The 20,209-nt window shown below is 37.2% G+C and overlaps 1 protein-coding gene across 3 annotated transcripts in view; it reads left to right on the top strand.

Annotated features, from left to right (window-relative positions):
- ANLN (anillin, actin binding protein) overlaps positions 1-18,207 on the top strand; it is a 90,542-nt gene extending 72,335 nt beyond the window's left edge. For 2 of the 3 annotated variants that reach the window (XM_053608824.1, XM_053608823.1), the window contains 4 exons: positions 3,063-3,149; positions 8,947-9,054; positions 14,484-14,656; positions 16,868-18,201. In XM_053608824.1, coding sequence (XP_053464799.1) covers positions 3,063-3,149; positions 8,947-9,054; positions 14,484-14,656; positions 16,868-16,991 — 492 coding nt within the window. In that variant the 3' untranslated portion in view covers positions 16,992-18,201. Of the gene's footprint in view, positions 1-3,062; positions 3,150-8,946; positions 9,055-14,483; positions 14,657-16,867 lie in introns of all 3 variants that reach the window. The other variant, XM_053608826.1, reaches the window with a different exon arrangement.
- Positions 18,208-20,209: the final 2,002 nt, after the last annotated feature.

Below are 20,209 nucleotides of genomic sequence, written 5' to 3'. Positions count from 1 at the left end.
AATTTTATTATTATTATTTTTTTTGAGACAGTATTTTTATTATTTTTTGAGACAGAATCTCACTATGTTGCTCTCAGTAAAGTGCCCTGGCGTTACAGCTCATAGCAACCTCCAACTCTTGGGCTTAAGCGATTCTCTTGCCTCAGCCTCCCAAGTAGCTGGGACTACAGGCACCCACCACAACGCCCAACTATTTTTTTGTTGCAGTTGTCATTGTTTGTTAACTGGCCCTAGGCCGGGTTCGAACCCACCAGCTTTCGTGTATGTGGCTGGCACCCTACCCACTGAGCTATGGGCGCCGCCCTTTAAATTTATTTTTTATCTGGGATTCATTGAGGGTACAAAGAGTTGGGTTACACTGATTGCATTTGTTAGATAAAACCTCTCTTATAATTGGGTCCCACGCCCAAGAAGTGTGCCATACCCCATGACTCCCTCATCACCCACCTGCCACCTTTTTCCCCACTTGCTCATTGCCCTAATCCCCCCCTTGTATTAGCTCATCTGCTGCCTTCATATTAGAATAGAGTACATTGGATTCTTGCCTCTCCATTCTTGTGATGCTTTACTATGTGTTCTACCTCTGTCCAAGTTAATATAAAAGATGTAAAGTCTCCATCTTTTTTAGTAGCTGAATAGTATTCCATGGTGTACATATACCACAGCTTGTTAATCCATTCCTGGATTGGTGGGCATTTAGGCTGTTTCCACATTTTGGTGATTGTAAACTGAGCTGCAATGAACAGTCTGGTGCAAATGTCCTTGTGATAGAAGGATTTTTTTCTTCTAGGTAGATGCCTAGTAATAAGATTGCATGATCAAATGGGAGTTCTAGTTTGAGTACTTTGAGGGTTCTCCCTACTTCCTTCCAAAAAGGCTATATTACTTGCAGTCCCACCAGCAGTGTAAAAGTGTTCCCTCTGTACACATCCACGCCAGCGTCTGCAGCTTTGAGACTTTGTGATGTGGGCCACTCTCACTGGTGTCTGGTGCTATCTCAGGGTGGTTTTGATTTGCATTTCTCTCATAATTAGGGATAATGAGCATTTTTTCGTATGTTTGTTAGCCTTTTGTCTGCCTTCTTTAAAGATGGTTCTATCACTCTCTTGCCCAGTGATATATGAGATTGTTGGCTCTTTTTTTGTTGATTAATTTGAGTTCTCTGTAGATCCCAGTTATCAAGTTTCTGTCTGATTCATAATATAAAGGTATCTTTTCCCATTCTGAAGGTTGTCTGTTTGCTTTGGTTGTTGTTTAGGCTATTGCTTTGGTTGTTTACAGCTTCTGTTCAGCTGTACAGAAGCTTTTCAGTTTAAGTCCTGTTTTTTTATTTTTGTTGTTGTTGCAATTGCCACTGAAGTCTTCTTCATAAACTCTTTCTCCAGGCCAATATCTTCAAGTGTTTTCCCCATACTTTCTTTGAGGATTTTTATTGTTTCGTGCCTTAGATTTAAATGTTTTATCCATCTTGAATCAATTTTTATAAATGGTGAGAGGCGCGGGCCCAGTTTCATTCTTTTCCATGTGGTTATCCAGTTCTCCCAGCACCATTTACTAAATGGGAATTCTTTTCCCCAGTGTATGTTCTTGTTTGGTTTATCAAAGATCAGGTAACTATAAGATGTTAGTTTCATGTCATAGTTTTCTGTTTGGTTCCAAAAGTTAATGTCTCTATTTTTGTGCTGGTACCATGCTGTTTTGGTCACTATGGGGCTTATAGTATTATTGGGCAACTTTTTTTTTTTTATCAATATATAATCTGCAAGGTAATTATTGCCCAGATAATTTTGTTCTCTTGTGGTCAGATTGTATATGTGTGTACACATTGTTCATGTGTGTTGGTAAGAATATTTTTTTGTGTATTTAGGTTATTTTCTTTTAAAAAGTATTTGGTTTTGTTGTGGTAAAATGACATGCATGAAAACTAGCCTATAGCAACTATAGGAACAGAAAGTATATCAATGGTTTCCTAGAGCTAGGGACAGAAGGAGGCAGAATTATAGGGGAAGACTTTTGGGGGTAATGGAAATGTTCATTATTATGGTTGTGGTGAAGATTTTATGGGTTATAATATACCAAAATATATCAAAATTCATCAAACTAGGCTCAGCACTCATAGCACAGTGGTGCTGTGGCCAACTAAACAATAATGACCACTGCAACAACAACAAAAAATAGCTGGGTGTTTGGTGGACGCTTATAGTCCCAGCTACTTGGGAGGCTGAGGCAAGAGAATTGCTTAAGCTCAGGAGTTTGAGGTTGCTGTGAGCCGTGATGCCATAGAACTCTACTGATGGTGCCAAAGTGAGACTCTCAAAGTGAGACTCTCAAAAAAAAAAGAAGAAGAATTAGTTGGCCCTATGTGGATGGGTTTATTTCTGTACTGTCAATTTATTCCTTTGGTCTGTATGTCTTTTCTTATATAGTACACAGTACCACACTGGATAACCAAAGCTTTACATAAAGTTTTGAAATTGGGAAGTATAGATCTTATAATTTTGTTCTTTTCAAGATTGATTTGGTTTTAGGGGGCCTATTTCAATTTTGTATGAATTTAAGGATTGGCTTTCCCATTTCTACTGTTCATTGTTCTTTTTTGCTGAGTAGTACTATATTATGTGGATTTACAGGTTGGTTGGTCCAGTTACTCACTGAGTACATTCTGTGGATGGAGAATTGGAGAGATGTGCATTCTCTTGTGAAATCTGTGTTTGCTTTCTCACATTAACTTGGGTCTTTGGTCTTTTGTTTCTGTCAAACTTTAGCATGAGTAAATTTATTACAGAAAGCATTCATTGCTGAGGAACCAGTGGCTTTTGGTGGCCTTTTTTTTTACATTCCAGCTTTAGAAAATGCTGATTTTCTTTTTTAATTTCAGATTAATGAAAAGGCACAACAATCAGGTTACATTGTTTGTGCTTATTAGGTAAAGTCCAAGTTGTAGTGGAGGAAAATGCTGTGTTTTCAAGGTGTAATATTCTCTGTTCATTGTTTATACGTGGTTCATTAAGAAAAAACACTCTTTAAAACTGATTTGCAAATAATTTATCCTGTTTTCACAGGTACCCTTTTTATGTCCTTTGGAAGGTCATATTTATTTAAAAATAAAATGTCAAGTGAATTCCAGTGTTGAAGAAAGAGGTTTTCTAGTAAGTAACATCACTTAATCTTTATTTTCTTTTTATGAAACGCAGACTTGGTTTCCCAGAGGAATGAAATCCTGTGTGATTAAATAAGTTGGTTCAGAGAAGCCTTGTTGCATATCCTGTGCATGCCAGTCTCTGTGCTGGTGTCAGGATAGGCTGTTGGCCATTTGCTTCTGCTGACTTCCTTGGAACCTGGGTAAAGCAGAGGTCGGCATGACAAAGATTCTCATACTCAGCTGTTGCCCAGGCAATAAGTGATGAGACTCAGACAGGCAAGCACTCTGACTAGCGTAAAGATGTACAGAGAGAATGCCACCTCTTCTGAAATCTTACCAAGCCTTTTATTGTGTTTCAACAAATCATTTACATATAGCATTAGCTGATTTATCGTGATTATTTAGGAGTCCAAGAAGCTATGTCACATGTGACATATGGGTGATCTTGCGTTAAGACCTAAGGGGAATAATGTATAGGGGTGTGGACAAAGGATCTGGGTTAGAATTAACTTTTAAAAGGAAATGTGTATCGTTAAAGGGAGGAGGTGTTACCTTCTAATCTATACTGCTCATCTATTCCATCCAGCCCAACTGCCTTTCTAATCTAATCTTTTAATTTGCTGAAAACCAGTTAAACTTTCTATCCTTGTGGCTGTTTCCAGCTTCTAGATAAGGAGACAGGCTCTTGCCATTTGAACCCCTCACAAATGCTTTACCATCTTTTTTTTTTCCTTTGTCATTTTTCTAGCCTGTCCACACAATAGGCCACAAAAAATTTCTCCACACATGGCTCTTTTAGTTTAGTAGGGAGAAATACCAGTGAACAGACAAGTACAGTACAGTGGTGCGGAAGTGTAAATTGGTGAAGACGACACCACGTCTTCTTAGGAGACATAGAGTCTTGCTCTTGCACAGGCTGGTCTCAAACTCTTGTCCTCTTGCTTCAGCCTCCCATAGTGCTAGGCTTACAGGCATGACCAGCACTCCTGGTCAGGGACACCAGGTCTTGACTGTGAGTAAGGTTGAAGAATGCAAGTAGGGGATGTAGCTTCTAAACTTCCAACTGAGTAAGAAGTGTGACACATTCAGACAGTGCAGGTATCTTAGAGCTTGGAGTTTGAGCGTAAGTGTGTGGTGGGAGGGAGCATGAGGAGAGTGGGGGAGAAAGTGTGGTTAGGGGAAATGGCCAAGTGGTAAAGGGCTTTTTAAAGAATTTGGACTTTATCCTAGGGCCAATGGGGGGCTCTCATAGGATTCTAAGCAAAAGAAGTCAACAAATTTTGGATTTAGAAAAATCATTCTGACTGACATGTGAACATGGATTGGAGAATGACAACCCCAAAGAAGACTATTTAGGAGACTGAGTTTCTCCACTTATGAGATGTTGAGGACTGGCAGGTGGGATGGAGAGAAGGCCCCATTTGGGGGAGACACCCAGATTCCTGCCATGGACAACCTGTTGGATCCTACTGAGATGAGGGAGCTTATGGCAGAGCAAGTGTGCCCTTTGTTCCTATGCTTGGGGTGGGAGGTGGTGTATCTTCTCAGAATGTTTTATTGTGAAAAAATGTCAAACATTAAGCAAGTTGATTACAATGAATACACATATAGCCACCATCTAGAGTTTACCTACAAATACTTTTTACTCTTCTTGCTTTATTACATATTTACCTCTAGCCATCTCTCAGTCTGTCTTGTCATTTTGATAATTTGGAAGTATATTGTATTCATTAGGCACTTTCCCCTAAATTATAAGCACACACACCCTGAGATTTGAAAGGTGCGTAACACATAACACCCTGCATAACACAAATTTCTATTAAGATATAGAACACTACCATCACCCAGAAAGTTCCCTCATGCCCCTTCATAGCCCATTCCCACCCAAGGTGGGACATTTTTAATGTGTTAAGTTCTAAACAGTTTGAATTATAGATGCTCAGAGACATGTTTCAGAGGTCTGGATTTGCAGCTAAAGACATTTTAATTGAGATAAATATTTGGGTATCTGTAGCATGGAAGTGGTGATCGGAGCCCGGGGTGAAGGGTGAAGTGTAACTGTGAGGAGCACCAGCATTTAAGGCACTAATGGGTGAGGGGAACCCCCAGGGGGACTTCAGTGAGGGAAGCGGAAAATTTGACATCATAGTTGGCAAGCAAAGAGCACATTAGGAGGAGGGAGGGCCAAGTTAGATCAGGGTCTGTTATGACTGTTGGACTTATTTACCAGGCAGTGATTCCATCCCTGGTGTGGGCAGAAGCTAGATTACAAATGCTCTAATGAGTGAGTACAAGGTGAGGAATGAGAGCAAGAGCAAGCCTTGGAAACAGTGTGGCAGCGAGAGTGGGAAGAGAGAAGAGTGTCTTTCTTGTAGAAGTGTGTAGGGGAAAGAAGAATTCTGTGGGCATTTTAAGATGGGAGAGACTTGAGTGGCTTTAAATGCAAATGGGAAGCTTCTAATAGGGTGGAGGAGGTTGAAGATGAAGGTGACAGGAAACCTGTACAAGGCGGTAATTCATGGCACAGTGTTATGGGAGTGGGGAGAAATAAGCCCAAGCTACCACTCAGGGATTGTTCTTATTCAGAATTATACCTTTCCCAGTGTCAGAGGAGAAAAGTATGTGTGTAGAGTGTGAGTGTAGTGCAAGAAGCAGAGAAAATTGAATTGCTTCATCTCTGTGAAGCAAGAATTTGAATGATACAAGGGATGTTACAAATCAGTTTGCAACTGCTGTCAAAGCCACAGAAAGAAGAACTAGATTCTAACTAAGAAAAGCCATGTGGAAGTTAACTATGGAGCACACTTCCCAAGGATACTGTTAATTTTTTTTCTTCCTTTTTAGCTTTTTTCACATGTAAAACCAGCAGGTGGCACTAGATATTCTTGGAAAAGCATTTTTATAAATACCTGACTTGAAGGCAGTGTTTATGCCTATTGATCTTTTCCTTGAATGTAAATATTTTTATATTTTATTTAGACACTTTCAGCAACTGATAGGCTATGTTATGGTAACTGGTTCATTTGCATGTAATATCCAACCTATTTACTATTTACTTTACTCTGAAATCCTATAGCCTATTTTTATCACATCTGCATTAAAGAGATGGTAAGAAAGAGCTCAGGACTTGCCCACATAATTTCTGTCCTCTACCTAAATAATGCATTTTAAATACCTCTATCCTCATTAAAAAATAGAAGGTAGTGACTGAAGTGAAAGCTGCTCTATTTGGTTTCCCATCCTGATGTGCCAGGGCAGTTGAAGGAGGGAGACTGCAACCAAAGAGAATAGTAGGTGGTTCTGAAATGCTGCTGGTCCATCTCTGCCTCAACTGATGAGCATTAAGAAGTGGGCATTCTAGACTGGCCTCTGGAAAGTTCCAGCTCTGCTTTGTAAATATGTGTTATTTAATTTCTCTGCCCATCAGTTTCCTCAGCTTATAAAAATGAAAAGGCTGTTCTGTTCTTCTTCCTCTCTGATTATAGTAGGATATAATAGCTGTCGGTCGAATTTTCCTTGTCTATTACTTTTATAATGTAAAAGGTGAACATAAACACAGGAGGGAGCTGGTGAGTCATTTGTCATAACTTTTGTACTCGAGAATGAGGTAACAAGGTTCCTCTTCATCTTCCTTGGGTGGCTTTAAGCAGTGTTGTCCAGAAAAAGGAAGCTTTGGAGAGAAAAGAGGATGGACTAGAGGAAAAAAAAAGGTGTGCAAGAAGGAATATGGTTGTAGTGAGCTAAGTAAATTGAGGTTTCAATCTATTATGGACTCTCATACACATAGACGAACAGATTGCATTCCTCATTCAAGCCACTTTTTGGGAAATTCACAGAAATTCGTGAATTGAGAAGAGTGTTTATCCTGCTATCATAGGGTTGATGTAAGGATTATTTGAGATAATGACTAACAATTTTTGGATGTCTGCAGCATAGAGGTGGTGACATACTAAGAATGGTACCTTACAACAACAATCAAATAATAATAGTTTATTATTACCAATTATCACAGAAAGGTACAGTTGTGATTTGAAGGTGGAAGAGCCCCAATGCATTCTGAAATCAAACACAAAGATGCCTTTGGATTATTGGTATCAGAAGACCGCATATGTGCATAGTAGGGCCCAAGCCTGTTTTTTTAGGCTTCTTTTGGAACATGGGCTCATCTGTTCACTTAGTGTCTGTGGTTCTTTCTGTGCTGTGACAGCAAAGCTGAAGAGTTGTGATAGAGACCATATTTCCCATAAAGCCTGTAGTCCTTACTTTTCTGGCCCTTTATAGAAAAGTTTGCCAACCCCTGATTCACAGCATTGTCTAGTTTTTACCTTGCTTTGTTCTTTAACATAAAAATTCCTATGGGATTTTTTAAATTGAAAATGAGGACCTTTATACAAATTAGGGCTCTGTTATGACTACACCTAAAAAATAGTGGGGATAGGGACCCAGTTTCTATTTACACTGTTTAAGCGGAAGTACTTCCATAGAAAAAAACACCAATGTCATTAGTTTCTTGTTACAGAGTCCCATCTATAATCAATACTACTGCTTCACCACAGATAAATCCATCAAGCCTTATAATCACAAGCTGACTTTTTTCTAATCCTGTTAGAACATTTGTTCTGCTGAATAAAAATCAAATGCCGGTCTTTTGTATTAAGTAAGATAGGTCTAACCTAATATACTATCATTCATTATTTTTTGATATATAGGGTGCAATATTCTTATATCATTTTCTTCTTCAACATTTGAGGCACTTCTCTTGTTTAAGAAACACCTTAGTTATGGATATTGCCCTTTTGTGGCTCAGTGGTAGGACGCCGGCCCCATATACTGAGAGTGGTGGGTTTAAGCCTGGCTTCAGCCAAACTGTAACAAAAAAATAGCTGGGCGTGGTGGCGGGTGCCTGTAGTCCCACCTACTCAGGAGGCAGGAGAATTGCCTAAACCCAGGAGTTGGAGGTTACTGTGAGCTGTGACACCAAGGCACTCTACCGAGGGCAATAAAGTGAAACTCTGTCTCTTAAAAAAAAAATTTTAAAAATAAAAAATCTAAAATTTGGTAGAGATATTTATTAGGAGTCAATATTTAGATCAGTGATTTTTCAACTAGTGCTGTGAGGGGATCTTAGGTTGCCATGAAAATTTTAAAGATCCATTAATTATTATATTTGAAAGGAGTTCAAAGCACAGTAATTATAATCCTTTTATTACTTGTTCTTTCTTTCTTTTCCTTTTTTTTTTTTTTTGAAATAGAGTCTCACTATGTTGCCCTCAGTAGAGTGCCATGGTGTCACAGCTCACAGCAACCTCAAACTCTTGGGCTTAAGCAATTCTCTTGCCTCAGCCTTCCTAGTAGCTGGGACTACAGGCACCCACCACATCACCTGGCTATTTTTTTGTTGCAGTTGTCATTGTTGTTTAGTTGGCCTGGGCTGCGCTGGAACCCACCAGCCTTGGTGTATGTAGCTGGCGTCTTAACCACTGTGCTACGGGCGCCAAGCCTTATTACTCTTCTTTTGATCAACATAATTTAAGTGTGCCCTGAAGTTTAACTAAAGGTTTAAGTGTGCTGTGAGATAAAAAAAAAGCTGAAAAATACTAATCTGAATGTTCTTGAATGCTTGTAGATGATGTTGAAATAAATTTCTAATATGACCAATCAGCAATTTTCATTACTGAGGTAAAACACATGATAAAAATACAAATGAAATAGATTTTGAGGTACGAAATATGTATAGAATCAGCATTTAATGTTTAGGATACTCTTCAAATTTCTAAAGCTAGCATTTTAATTGATTTTTCCAGACCATATTTGAAGATGTTAGTGGTTTTGGTGCCTGGCATCGAAGATGGTGTGTTCTTTCTGGAAACTGTATCTCTTATTGGACTTATCCAGATGATGAAAAACGAAAGGTAATTTAACTAGTACTAGTTAGTGGTAAAAGTTCTATTTGACTTTCACGGAGTGTTTTATGCAAGTGTTCCCTCTCACCCTTACCACCCACTCAAATTTCTCTATGTGTGTACTTACTGAGCCATCAAAAATATCCTTGTTACAGACCACAGTGTTTGTGTTGGATATTTGATGAAAATTTTATATCCTATTCATTCTCCATGGTTCGACCACTCCTAAAATACCTTATAGTGTGTATTTTTCATTCTTTTCTGCTGGAATGTTCATTTTTTTGGTTGACATTTTTAGTTGCAAATATGTTAAATTTAGTTTCATATTTTATTAGCTAGTTGCCTTATCTACATCTGTTATAAAATAGTAATGGGTGGTTTGTTATTACTGTATTATCCCAGATCTAGGTAAGTCAATGATTTTGGTTTTGTTTCTAAAATTTAACAGTAGGATTTTGTGAAGTAAAATTATATCTCATTTTAAAATAAGTTAATATAATTGTTCAAGTAAGATCATTTGTTATTCAAAAACTGGAGAATGGAAATAACAGAATTAAAAAGGAAAATCAAATCATCCATAACAGAGATAACTATCTTTTATATTTTGGTTGTGTATGCTACTAAACTTTTAAAATATATTCTATAATAATTACATATTCATTTATGAATCTTTTTAAAACAAAAGGCAGCATGCTTTTTATAACATGATTTATACTTGATTTATATATTCTGATGTCTTTCCACATCAGTAAATATACATCTATAATGTGTTTGATAGCTAAATGTATTGTAGTCATTAAAATTATTAATATTATTAAAATTTGTTATGAAAGGTTTAAGACATTCAAAAAGCCTTCGGAAAATTCAGTGAACCTCTGTGTAATCAGTCCAGTTGAAGCTCTCTATGTAACTCTCTGTCCCCCACAGAGATAGTTCCTATCTTAAAATGTTTATTATTCCTATGTATTACTTTAAATTTTTATTATATAGATTGAGTATTCCTTATCTGAAGTGCTTGGTTCCAGAAATGTTTCAGGATTGGGATTTTTTTTTTTTATAGAATTTTAGAATATTTGCATTATACGTGCTAGTTGAGTATCTCCTAATCTGGAAAATTCGAAATTCAAGATGCTCCAGTCATCACTTCTTTTGAGCATCATGCTGGTGCTCAAAAGCTTTCAAATTCTGAAGCATTTTGGATTTTAAAATTTTCAAATTTGAGATGCTCAGCCTGTATATATATATATATATATATATGCAATATATGTTATCGCAATTGCATGTTTTTGAACATGATACAAATAATAAATTATATGTATTATGCAACTAGCCTTTTTAATATCAATATGGATTGTGAAATTAGGATCGACACGTGCAGGTCTAGTTGTTCCTCTTTTCTCGGTAGTATAGTAGTCCAATTGTAAGAACATCACAATTTATTCATTCTACTATTTATGGACATTTAGTTTATTTCCAAATTGTTACTATTTCAGACAGTGCAGCTGTGATTGAGTTTCTTGTAAACATGGATAAGAGTTCTTTCTTGAGTTTGATTTGGTAGTAGAATTGCTGAGTTGTTGTACATATTTACAACATATTTGTTGTACATATTGCTGAGGGGTTGTACATATTTAACTTGATGCTTGGTTTTGTCAAATGATTCTCAAAAGTGGTTGTACAATTTTACTTTCCCCACCAGTAGTATGTAATAGTTCTCCATTTTTCATTTCCCTACCAGCACTAAATGTGAAATGTTATCTCATTTTGTTTTTATTTTGTATCTTTTTGATTACTAGAATAAGCATCTTTTCTTGTGTGTATGGCCATTTATATTTTCTCTCCTATGAATTGATTGTCTATGTTGTATCTATTTTGAAAATCTTTTTTGGTGGATTGCAATTATATTTCTTTAGTCTGAGTCTTGGCATGTCTTTTATCTTTATATTGTCTTTTCATGATCAGAATTTTCTAATGTTGAGGTAATCAGATCTGTTAATCTGTTGCTTCGTCTCTGCTTTATTGAGTCTTCTTTAAGAAAACTATCCTTCCCCTGCCATCATAAAGATTTCTCTTATACCTCCTTCTAAAGTTTTTATTTATTTATTTTTATTGTTGAATCATAGCTGTGTACATTAGTCCAATCAAGGGGTACAATGTGCTGGTTTCATATACAATCTGAAATAGTCTCAACAAACTGTTCACCGTAGCCTTCGTGGCATTTTCTTAGTTATTGTATGTAGACATTTGTATTCTGCCTTTAGTAAGTTTCTCCTGTACCCATTCTAAGATGCACCATAGGTGTGGCCCCACCCATAACCCTCCCTCCACCCTAACCTCCCCCCTCCCTTCCCCTTCCTTGGCTCTTTCCTCCTCCTTCTAAAGTTAATGAGTTTTATACTTCATATTTAATTTACCTAGAATTGATTTTCTTTTCTGTCTGGATAACCAATGATGACAACATCATTGAATGAGGTCAACATCATTGAATGAGGTCAGTCCTTTCCACATTGATCCACAAAGCCTCTTCTGATATGTACCAAGATATGATTATGTGCCCGTTTATTTTTAGGATTTCTATTCTCTTTTCTTTTTTTTTTGTAGAGACAGAGTCTCACTTTATGGCCCTTGGTAGAGTGCCGTGGCCTCACACAGCTCACAGCAACCTCCAACTCTTGGGCTTAAGCGATTCTCTTGCCTCAGCCTCCCGAGTAGCTGGGACTTCAGGTGCCTGCCACAACACCCAGCTATTTTTTGGTTGCAGTTTGGCCAGGGCCAGGTTTGAACCCACCACCCTCGGTATATGGGGCCGGCGCCTTACCGACTGAGCCACAGGCGCTGCCCTCTATTCTCTTTTCTTTAGTTATTTTTCTGTCCCAATATCAATGACCATAGTTTTAAAATAAATCCAATGTCTGCTAAGGCCAGTCTCCTACCTTGTTCTTAGTAAGGTACAGTAGTTCTCCCCATCTGAGGGGAGTACATACATCTCAAGCCCCTTAGTGAGTGCCCCAAACCAGGGATAGTGCTGAACCAAACTGCCATCATTCACAATGCCGTTCTGTTCATGTCTTCCAGCCACAAGTTTAATGTCTTTTAACTTAATTAGGTGTTATTGCTATAATGTTTGCAGTTTGATTTGTGACAACAAAAGTAGCTAGAATTTCTTTTTCCTTCTTCACAATATCATTATTGGAGGAATTGCCTTTATGTTAGATCTCAGCACCTCAGCAGTTGTTTTTCTTTTCTTACTAATTTAAGAGCTTTCACATTTTTCACATTTTTACTTAAAGGAAGCACCTTCTGGCTTCTCTTTGGCTTGTGTGAATTGCCAGTATCACTACTTTTGCACCTTGGAGCCATTCTCTGTCCAGTAAGGGTAACTTGAACACAAGGACTACAATACCACTACAGTCAATCTGATAACCAAGACAGCTACTATGTCACTAATAGGTGGGCAGTGGATACAACATGGATATTCTGGACAAAGGGAGACTTTCTATCCCAGGATGGAAGGTGTGAGATTTCACCATGCGTCTTAGAACAGCATGCAATTTAAAATTTATGAATTGTTTGTATCTGGAAGTTTCCTTTTAATATTTTCTAACTGCAGTTCATCTTAGGTAATTGAAACTGCAGAAAACGAGACCACGGATAAGTGGGGGACTATTAACTATTCTTGGCCTGTTTTTTCTGTATGCACACACATGCATGGAAAGATAGATAGATAGATATAGATATTTTACTTTATATAATTAAAAAAATATATTTTTTGAGACAGAGTCTCACTCCGTCACCCTAGGTAGAGCGCCATATCTTCATTGCTTATAGCAATCTCCAACTCTTGGGCTCAAGTAATTCTCCTGCCTCAGGCTCTCACGTAGCTGGGCTACAGGTGCCCACCACCACACCAAGCTGTTTTTTTCTATTTTTAGAGAGAGAGGGTCTCACGCCGGCTCAGACTGGTTTCAAACTCCTCAGCTCAGGCGATTCACCCACTTCTTCCTCCCAAAGTGCTAGGATTACAGGTGTGAGCCACTGTGCCTGGCCTTTAATTGAAAAATTTTAAAGGTACACAAAACAGAAATAAGTAAAATGAATTCCTAGAATCACTGATTATTAATTTTCATGTTTTATTTATCTCTTCACAGCACACATACTTTTTTATTCTTACTGCTTTGCTGGGATATTTTAAAACAAATATTAGAAATTATTTCATATCATTTTATCTGCATGAGCCTAGGTCAAATGCCCTAAGGCAGTGGTTCTCAACCTTCCTAATGCCGCAACCCTTTAATACAGTTCCTGTGGGTCTAGACCCACAGGGTGAGAACCACTGCTAAGGGAAGCCAGGGTCCAGACAAGCTCACCACTCTGCATTCTCTTTCTCATTGATTTTGGTCTTTGAAGTCTTGTTTTTACTTTCTTTTGAGTTCAGTTATCTAACATTTGGAGAGTTATCCAATGGGAAGACTTTCAGACTATTTACTATGCCGTATTGGCTGGAAACATAATACCATAATTTGTTTGAATAGTTGCCTATTGTCATCTAATTTGTTTCAAATTTTTCACTACTATGAAAAAGCAGTAACTTTGTATGTTTATTTATATATTTTCTTAGGATAAATGTTTTTGGGGGGTGGAATTTAAGGCTCAGAAAAGGCTCAATGTTTTATGTTCTGATTGCTATTATCAAACTGCCAGACCAAAAATAGATCGTTTTATACTTTAGTGGCTATAAGAATTTCTATTACTCACAATAACCTCTAACCAATCAACAGAGGTTATTACCTTCTTTCTAGACTCACATAATCTAACAATTTAAAATGGGGTATTTCCTTTTATTTCTTTTTTTAAAATTCTAATAAAGTTGACACTTTTATTGACTCGTCTGTTTATTGTTTGTGCCCATATACATCCTTTTTCCCATTTGCAGAAGCATTTGGTCTCATGAATTTTTAACTCCACTTTTGCTCTTATACCATAGGGATAACTAGGCTTCCAACAATCCAAAGCAATTGCTTGGCCTTGCCTGGTACAGATACATAAAAAGTACACTTGAAATACAATGTCTAGGTTTCCTTATATAAAAAGGGGAGAAATGGGTAAGTTATAGATGAAAGGTGGTGGAACATGTGTTTCTAACTGTTGAAGATAGTTGGGGGTTCATTATACTGTTCTTTTTACTTTCTGTTTGAAGTTTTCTATCATAAAGAGTTTTGTAGGATAGTTGGCAAGAGCTATCACTTGATATTTTGGGGTTCTATTTTTATATTCAACAAGAAATAATAAATATTGCATATGTTTAAGTGTAACAAAACTAAATTTTAATTTTTAAATTAATGGCTTTTAAATTTTAATTTGTATTAACTTGAATATTGCTTAATGCTTAATGACTTAGTTTTATTTTCTACCTAATACTTAAAAAAATTTTTTTAAAGAGTCCCATAGGAAGGATAAATCTGGCTAATTGTACCAGTCATCAGATAGAACCAGCCAATAGAGAATTTTGTGCAAGACGCAACACTTTTGAATTAATTACCGTCCGACCACAAAGAGAAGATGACCGAGAGACCCTTGTCAGCCAATGCAGAGACACTCTCTGTGTCACCAAGTATGTATTGGTCCATAAATATTTCTATCAACTAAATAATTGGTTGCCCACTATTTTCTTAGCACTATAAGAAATATCAGAGATGATCTTTATCTTTGAAAAGGGTATGATGTTAGAAAACAAACACACAGCAGTAAGAGAATAATCTAGAATAACTAGATAACATAGTTAAGAAAAATGTAATTTTCAGGTTATATCTTAGCTAATCATGGTTTCTAATATACTTACAGTATTGGCATTTTCAAGGCAGTTAGCTAAATAATGTTTGCATTAAGTTTAAAGACTTTATGTGTAGTTGCAATGGCTTCTGGATAATCCTAGCACTTTGGAAAGCAGAGACAGAGGATTGCTTTGAGGCCAGGAGTTTGAGACCAACTCGGATAACATAGTGAAACCTCATCTCTATAAAAAGTTAAAAAATTAGCCAGCCATGGTGGGTGTGTACCTAGAGGCACAGCTATTCAGAAGGCTGAGGCAGCAGGCTCTCTTCAACCCAGGAGTTTGAATATAGTGAGCTATTATGATGCCACTGCACTCTAGCCCAGGCGACCGAGCAAGACCCTGTCTCAATAAGTAAATGAATAAAGAGACTACATGTATAGTTGCAAAGTTAACCATTATTCAAAGACACTTTGTACATCCCTTCTTTTCCATTCCCCAAATACCCTCATTTAATCAGATTTACAAAAACAACCTCATTCTATTCTGCATATTTATGATTGGAGATTAACAGAATAAAACTCTTGGGAATGTCACTTATTTTATCAACCCTGAGCTCAAGTATAAGATACAAAAGCTTATTGCTAAGTCTAAGATAAGTTCTTTTGCATATATGCCCAAGAGAAACTTCAAGACCACCTTCAATGTACAGAGTTCTGATTAGGTGATAAAACTTAGAATTTGATATAATTTTTTTTTTTTTTTTTTGCAGTTTTTGGCTGGGGTTGGGCTTGAACCCACCACCTCCGGTATATGGGGCCAGCGCCCTACCCACCACCTCTGGTATATGGGGCTAATGCCCTACTCCTTTGAGCCACAGACACCGCCCAAACTAACATTTTTTTTACAAAATAGCTGGATAGAGGGCCCATTCTTTGGAAATTCAAGAACCTTCTATGTAACCGTTGTTTCAGAAGGGCCGGAGAGGTAAAATGGATATACAACCATTTTGTTTAATGGGTATGCTGTCTATAGCCACAGTCAGTGGGGGACCAACCAAAGTGCTGTACCCAAATAGTTCCAGGCCACAGCAGCCCACTTTAGCCCTGTTAAACATTACTCACATTTTCCAGATAACTTTATATTTGTACCAGCTGCATAAGCCCTCTTAGACGTCTTTTTTTTTTTTTTGTCTGTATTTGGCCAGGGCTGGGTTTGAACCCACCACCTCAGGCATATGGGGCCAGCGCCTTACTCCTTTGAGCCACAGGCACCACCCCCTCTTAGACTTCTTTATAGACCTTCCTCTGTGGTATAAATAGCTAGATTGTTTGTTGCTCTGATTACCCTGTACCTCATTTACTTGTATTTTTTCCCATTATAACATTATAATAATGTGGATGGTCCTCCTTTGCCCCAGCCTATGAGAGGTGCATTCTCAATTCAAGTTTGGCTGAGTCTTCAGCTTTGCTTGATCACCTGAAACTTAGCTCTCACTTTTTAAATCAAAAGAATATAAACATTCTGTGGTTCTGTATTCTTCTTTGCCATATTGGTCTGTTTCCTTACAGGGCATTTTTTACCTATACTTATATCTGAACTTAACGTATCTTACTGTCATCTCTACTAATGAAGCTAACTAGCTTTCTCTTCTTCAGTGTAAAAGATTTCTTTTCTGATCTACATTGCCTACTTCAAAATAGAGACTATACATTTGAACTACAAATGCTTTATCACATGGGGAGGCAATATTTTGCAACAGCGCTTTGGAGTCAACAGACCTAAGTTTAAATTTTAACTCGGTGATTTATCAAATGCAACCATAGTAGGCCATTTAACTTTGCAGGTTCCCTGAATTCACCTGTGTCAAGAGGGAAAAACAAACTCCACAGAGTGACATAGAGATTAATGATCACCATCCATAAAAGATGAGAAAGAGTAACTCATGTGACTGGTTTGTTTAGTCATTCTTTTTTTTTTTTCTAGTAAGAGTACGTGGAGTTATGGCATGAAGAGAAGAGAATTCTGACCTCTTGTGTTTTGTTCCGATAGGAACTGGCTGTCTGCAGACACTAAAGAAGAGCGGGATCTCTGGATGCAGAAACTCAATCAAGTTCTTGTTGATATTCGCCTCTGGCAACCTGATGCTTGCTACAAACCCATCGGAAAGCCTTAAATTGTGAGCAATTTAGAAGTTTTTTGAGGTATTGCACAAATGGATCTTAAGAAACACAATGAAGAGCATCAGATTTGCTGATTGCATTTTATGCTTTAAATATGAAAGGGTTTGTGCCAATGTTCACTATGTAATAAATATGCAGTATTTATATCTTTTGTATATAAAACTTGAACTGATTTCTGTCATTCCTAAATAATTGGAAGTAAATTTATTATAGATTGGTATTGCTAAATCTTAATTTAAAAGCCCCGTTTTCCTAGAAATCGAATTATTCTGTTATTTCTGACAAAATATTTTTTTAAAAGTAGAAAATTCTGAGCTAGATCTTCTTGGAGCTATGGGTCTCAAAGTAGCAAGGTCTTCCAGGGATTGGAGACAAAACTCTCAGATTTGATGATCTCGGGCCTCCAGTAGTTTTTTCTAAAGTTTGTCATCATTTATTGGTCATGCTAGGACTTCTTAGTGGAGTACTGAAAAAAAAAAAATGTTAAGGCCTTTACAGAATCATTTTTAGTCATAGAGATGAGAACTTTTTCAAATAGAAATGTATATTGGCTTAAAACCTGAGGCTACCCTAAAAGACAAGTAGACAGAGGGGATTGTATGACATTTGGCAGGTAAGGATTTTATATAGAAGAGTTAATAATCACATGGTTTATATTTACTCCGTTATTGTATGCAGTGTGGTGCACATTTTCATAGAATACAGGCTTTAGTAAGATAACTATTTTTGCCATATAGCTTGCAGACTCCTGAAATGTAATTAGCATATTAGTTCAGTTTTTTTGTGCTTCTGTAACAAAAACAAATGTAAATTGAAGAATCTTTATATAAAGTAAACTTTTACCAAGCTGCTATGGGTTAATACTTGGCTTGCCAAAGTTCTGTCTTTTCTTTTTAATATTCCTATAAGGATCTAGGAACCCATTCTGAAATCATTTGAAAAACTATTAAGTCATGTATCACCTTTAAGAGCCTAATATCTTCTTTGATTATTATAAAATATTATAAAGCATGGTCTCCACTTTTAAATACACTTTGAATTTTATCTGAATTATTAAAGTTATTGAAGATCTCATTCATAAACACTAAATTCTGTCACCTCCTATCATTTTACTTTGTATTCTTTCAAATGTGTTTTTTCTTATGTATGTTATAAGAGTATATTTTATGACCTCTTATCCTAATAAATACTTGTAAGTGGCTAAAGGAATCAATTACTTAAAAAATATAGTTTAAGTGTGTGGTATGGCTGTTCTACCTCCCTGGGCTGTGGGGCTTCCTGAGTTATTCCAGAGGAGTATCTCATGTCTGTGTTTATCTACAGCCCAACTCTGCTTATTGTGTATTCTTAGGAGTGCTACTGAATGCACAGGTGGATGAGGAGTCTATTTTTGAGGCATTTTATCGAAATATGCTGATGGGATCATCCTCCATCACCCAAAATTCTCATCCAAAGTCCTTAGCAGAGACTGAGTGGATGAGTGATAGCTGCCAAAACCAGGAGTAGGTTTGATGGGATTAAGAGGGTGCCTTGTATTTATTTGTAGACTTGCATTTATTTTTGAGCAGGTATTCAGAAAGCCCATAAGCATGGTACAGAATACAAAAGACACAAGTTAAAAAGGAAGTCTACTCCCTTTGTCATAACTACTTTTACCAGTTTTTGTGTGTCCTTCCAGAGAACACTATGCATATTGCATAGAATGTTTATATTCTTTCATTCACACAAACATTCCATACATACTGTTTGTTGCAAGTTAAAGAAAAAAATGGTGTCCCTTAGGTAGCATTTGATCTTAATATTAATATATGGAGAGTTTTCTATAAAGATCAATTTTAGAAAAAATTTATTTTAAGGTGATTTTGGGATATGTAGTTAGAAATACCCTGAAAACAGTAGAGAATACTGCTCTAAAGATTCAGTGTCATGGAGGGGATTGTTGACACTGTTAGAGTGAATAAGATCATCCTGGTAGTAAGATACGGGAAGAGAAGAAAGAACAGAAGGAACACCATTATTCAGGGGAAATGTGAAAAAGGAATGGATAATGATTGTCTTCCAGGAAAGAAAAACAAGAGTAGTGGTCTGGTGAGCACAAAAACGAAACTTAAACATTCTGATCACAGAATCAAAGCAGAGTAAAGAAAATGTGAACTGATATTTGGAGCAATCAGTTCAATAAAACATTTCAGGTAAAATATCAGGTTACAGGCGGGGCATGGTAGCTCATCCCTGTAATCCCAGGATTTGGGAGGCTGATGTGGGCAGATTGCCTGAGCTCAGAGGTTTGAGACCAGCCTGGACCAGAGCGAGACCCTGTCTCAAAAAAAAAAAAAAAAAAAAAATAGCCAGGCATTGTGGCAGGCACTGAGTCCCAGCTACACAGGAGGCTGAGGCACGAGAATTGCTTGAGCCCAAGAGTTTGAGGTTGCTGTGAGCTAGGACGCTATGGCACTCTACCAAGTGAGAGTCTGTCTCAAAAAAATATATATCAGGTCACAAAAAAATTCATATAAGAAAACAATAACAGATTTAATAACATAAAAAGTCCTATCTGGTAAGTGTCTATAAACAAAGTTCAGACATAAGCAACAGACAAGGGGAAAATGATGATCAAAGAATTAATATGCAAAATATAAAGAGTCCTATAACAGGCTGTCATTGAGCACTTACTACATATATAGAAGGCATTATTCCTGGTGTTTTGCATGATTTATTTCATACCATCTTCACATGACCTTAGGAAACAGGCACTGAAAGTAAAACTTTGGCAACTTTTCCCAGACCACACATTTAGCAAGTGGCAGACCAGGATTTGAACCCAGACACTCCAGAATTCACATGCTTCACCATTACACTATGATGTTCCTCAAATTAATAAGAAAAAACTTAACCTATGAGATAGAAGATGCCAACTAAAGACATCACTTACTGGAGCAACCTAGAGCAAAGGAAGGGATACAAATAAAGTTGGGGGGAATGGGCACAGCTCAGGTGTAGTTTGGAAGAGGGGCTGCTGGAGCCTACTGGGGAATTCACAGAAATTGTGAAGCAGAACAGGAAAAGGCAAAAAGAAAAATAGAAAAAGAGAATGGCCAGGATCAAACCCAGAAAGATTGGGAGCCCAGTGTAGGGGTGAGGGGGGTCCTTTTTCCCCATGCCCACACACTTTCGGTAGTCAGCAGGCTATCAAATTGTTTGAAGCTTTTCC

This window comes from Nycticebus coucang, chromosome 11 (genome assembly GCF_027406575.1).
Source record: "Nycticebus coucang isolate mNycCou1 chromosome 11, mNycCou1.pri, whole genome shotgun sequence".
Taxonomy (NCBI): domain Eukaryota; kingdom Metazoa; phylum Chordata; class Mammalia; order Primates; family Lorisidae; genus Nycticebus; species Nycticebus coucang.
This window is presented reverse-complemented; position numbering and strand designations above follow the sequence as displayed.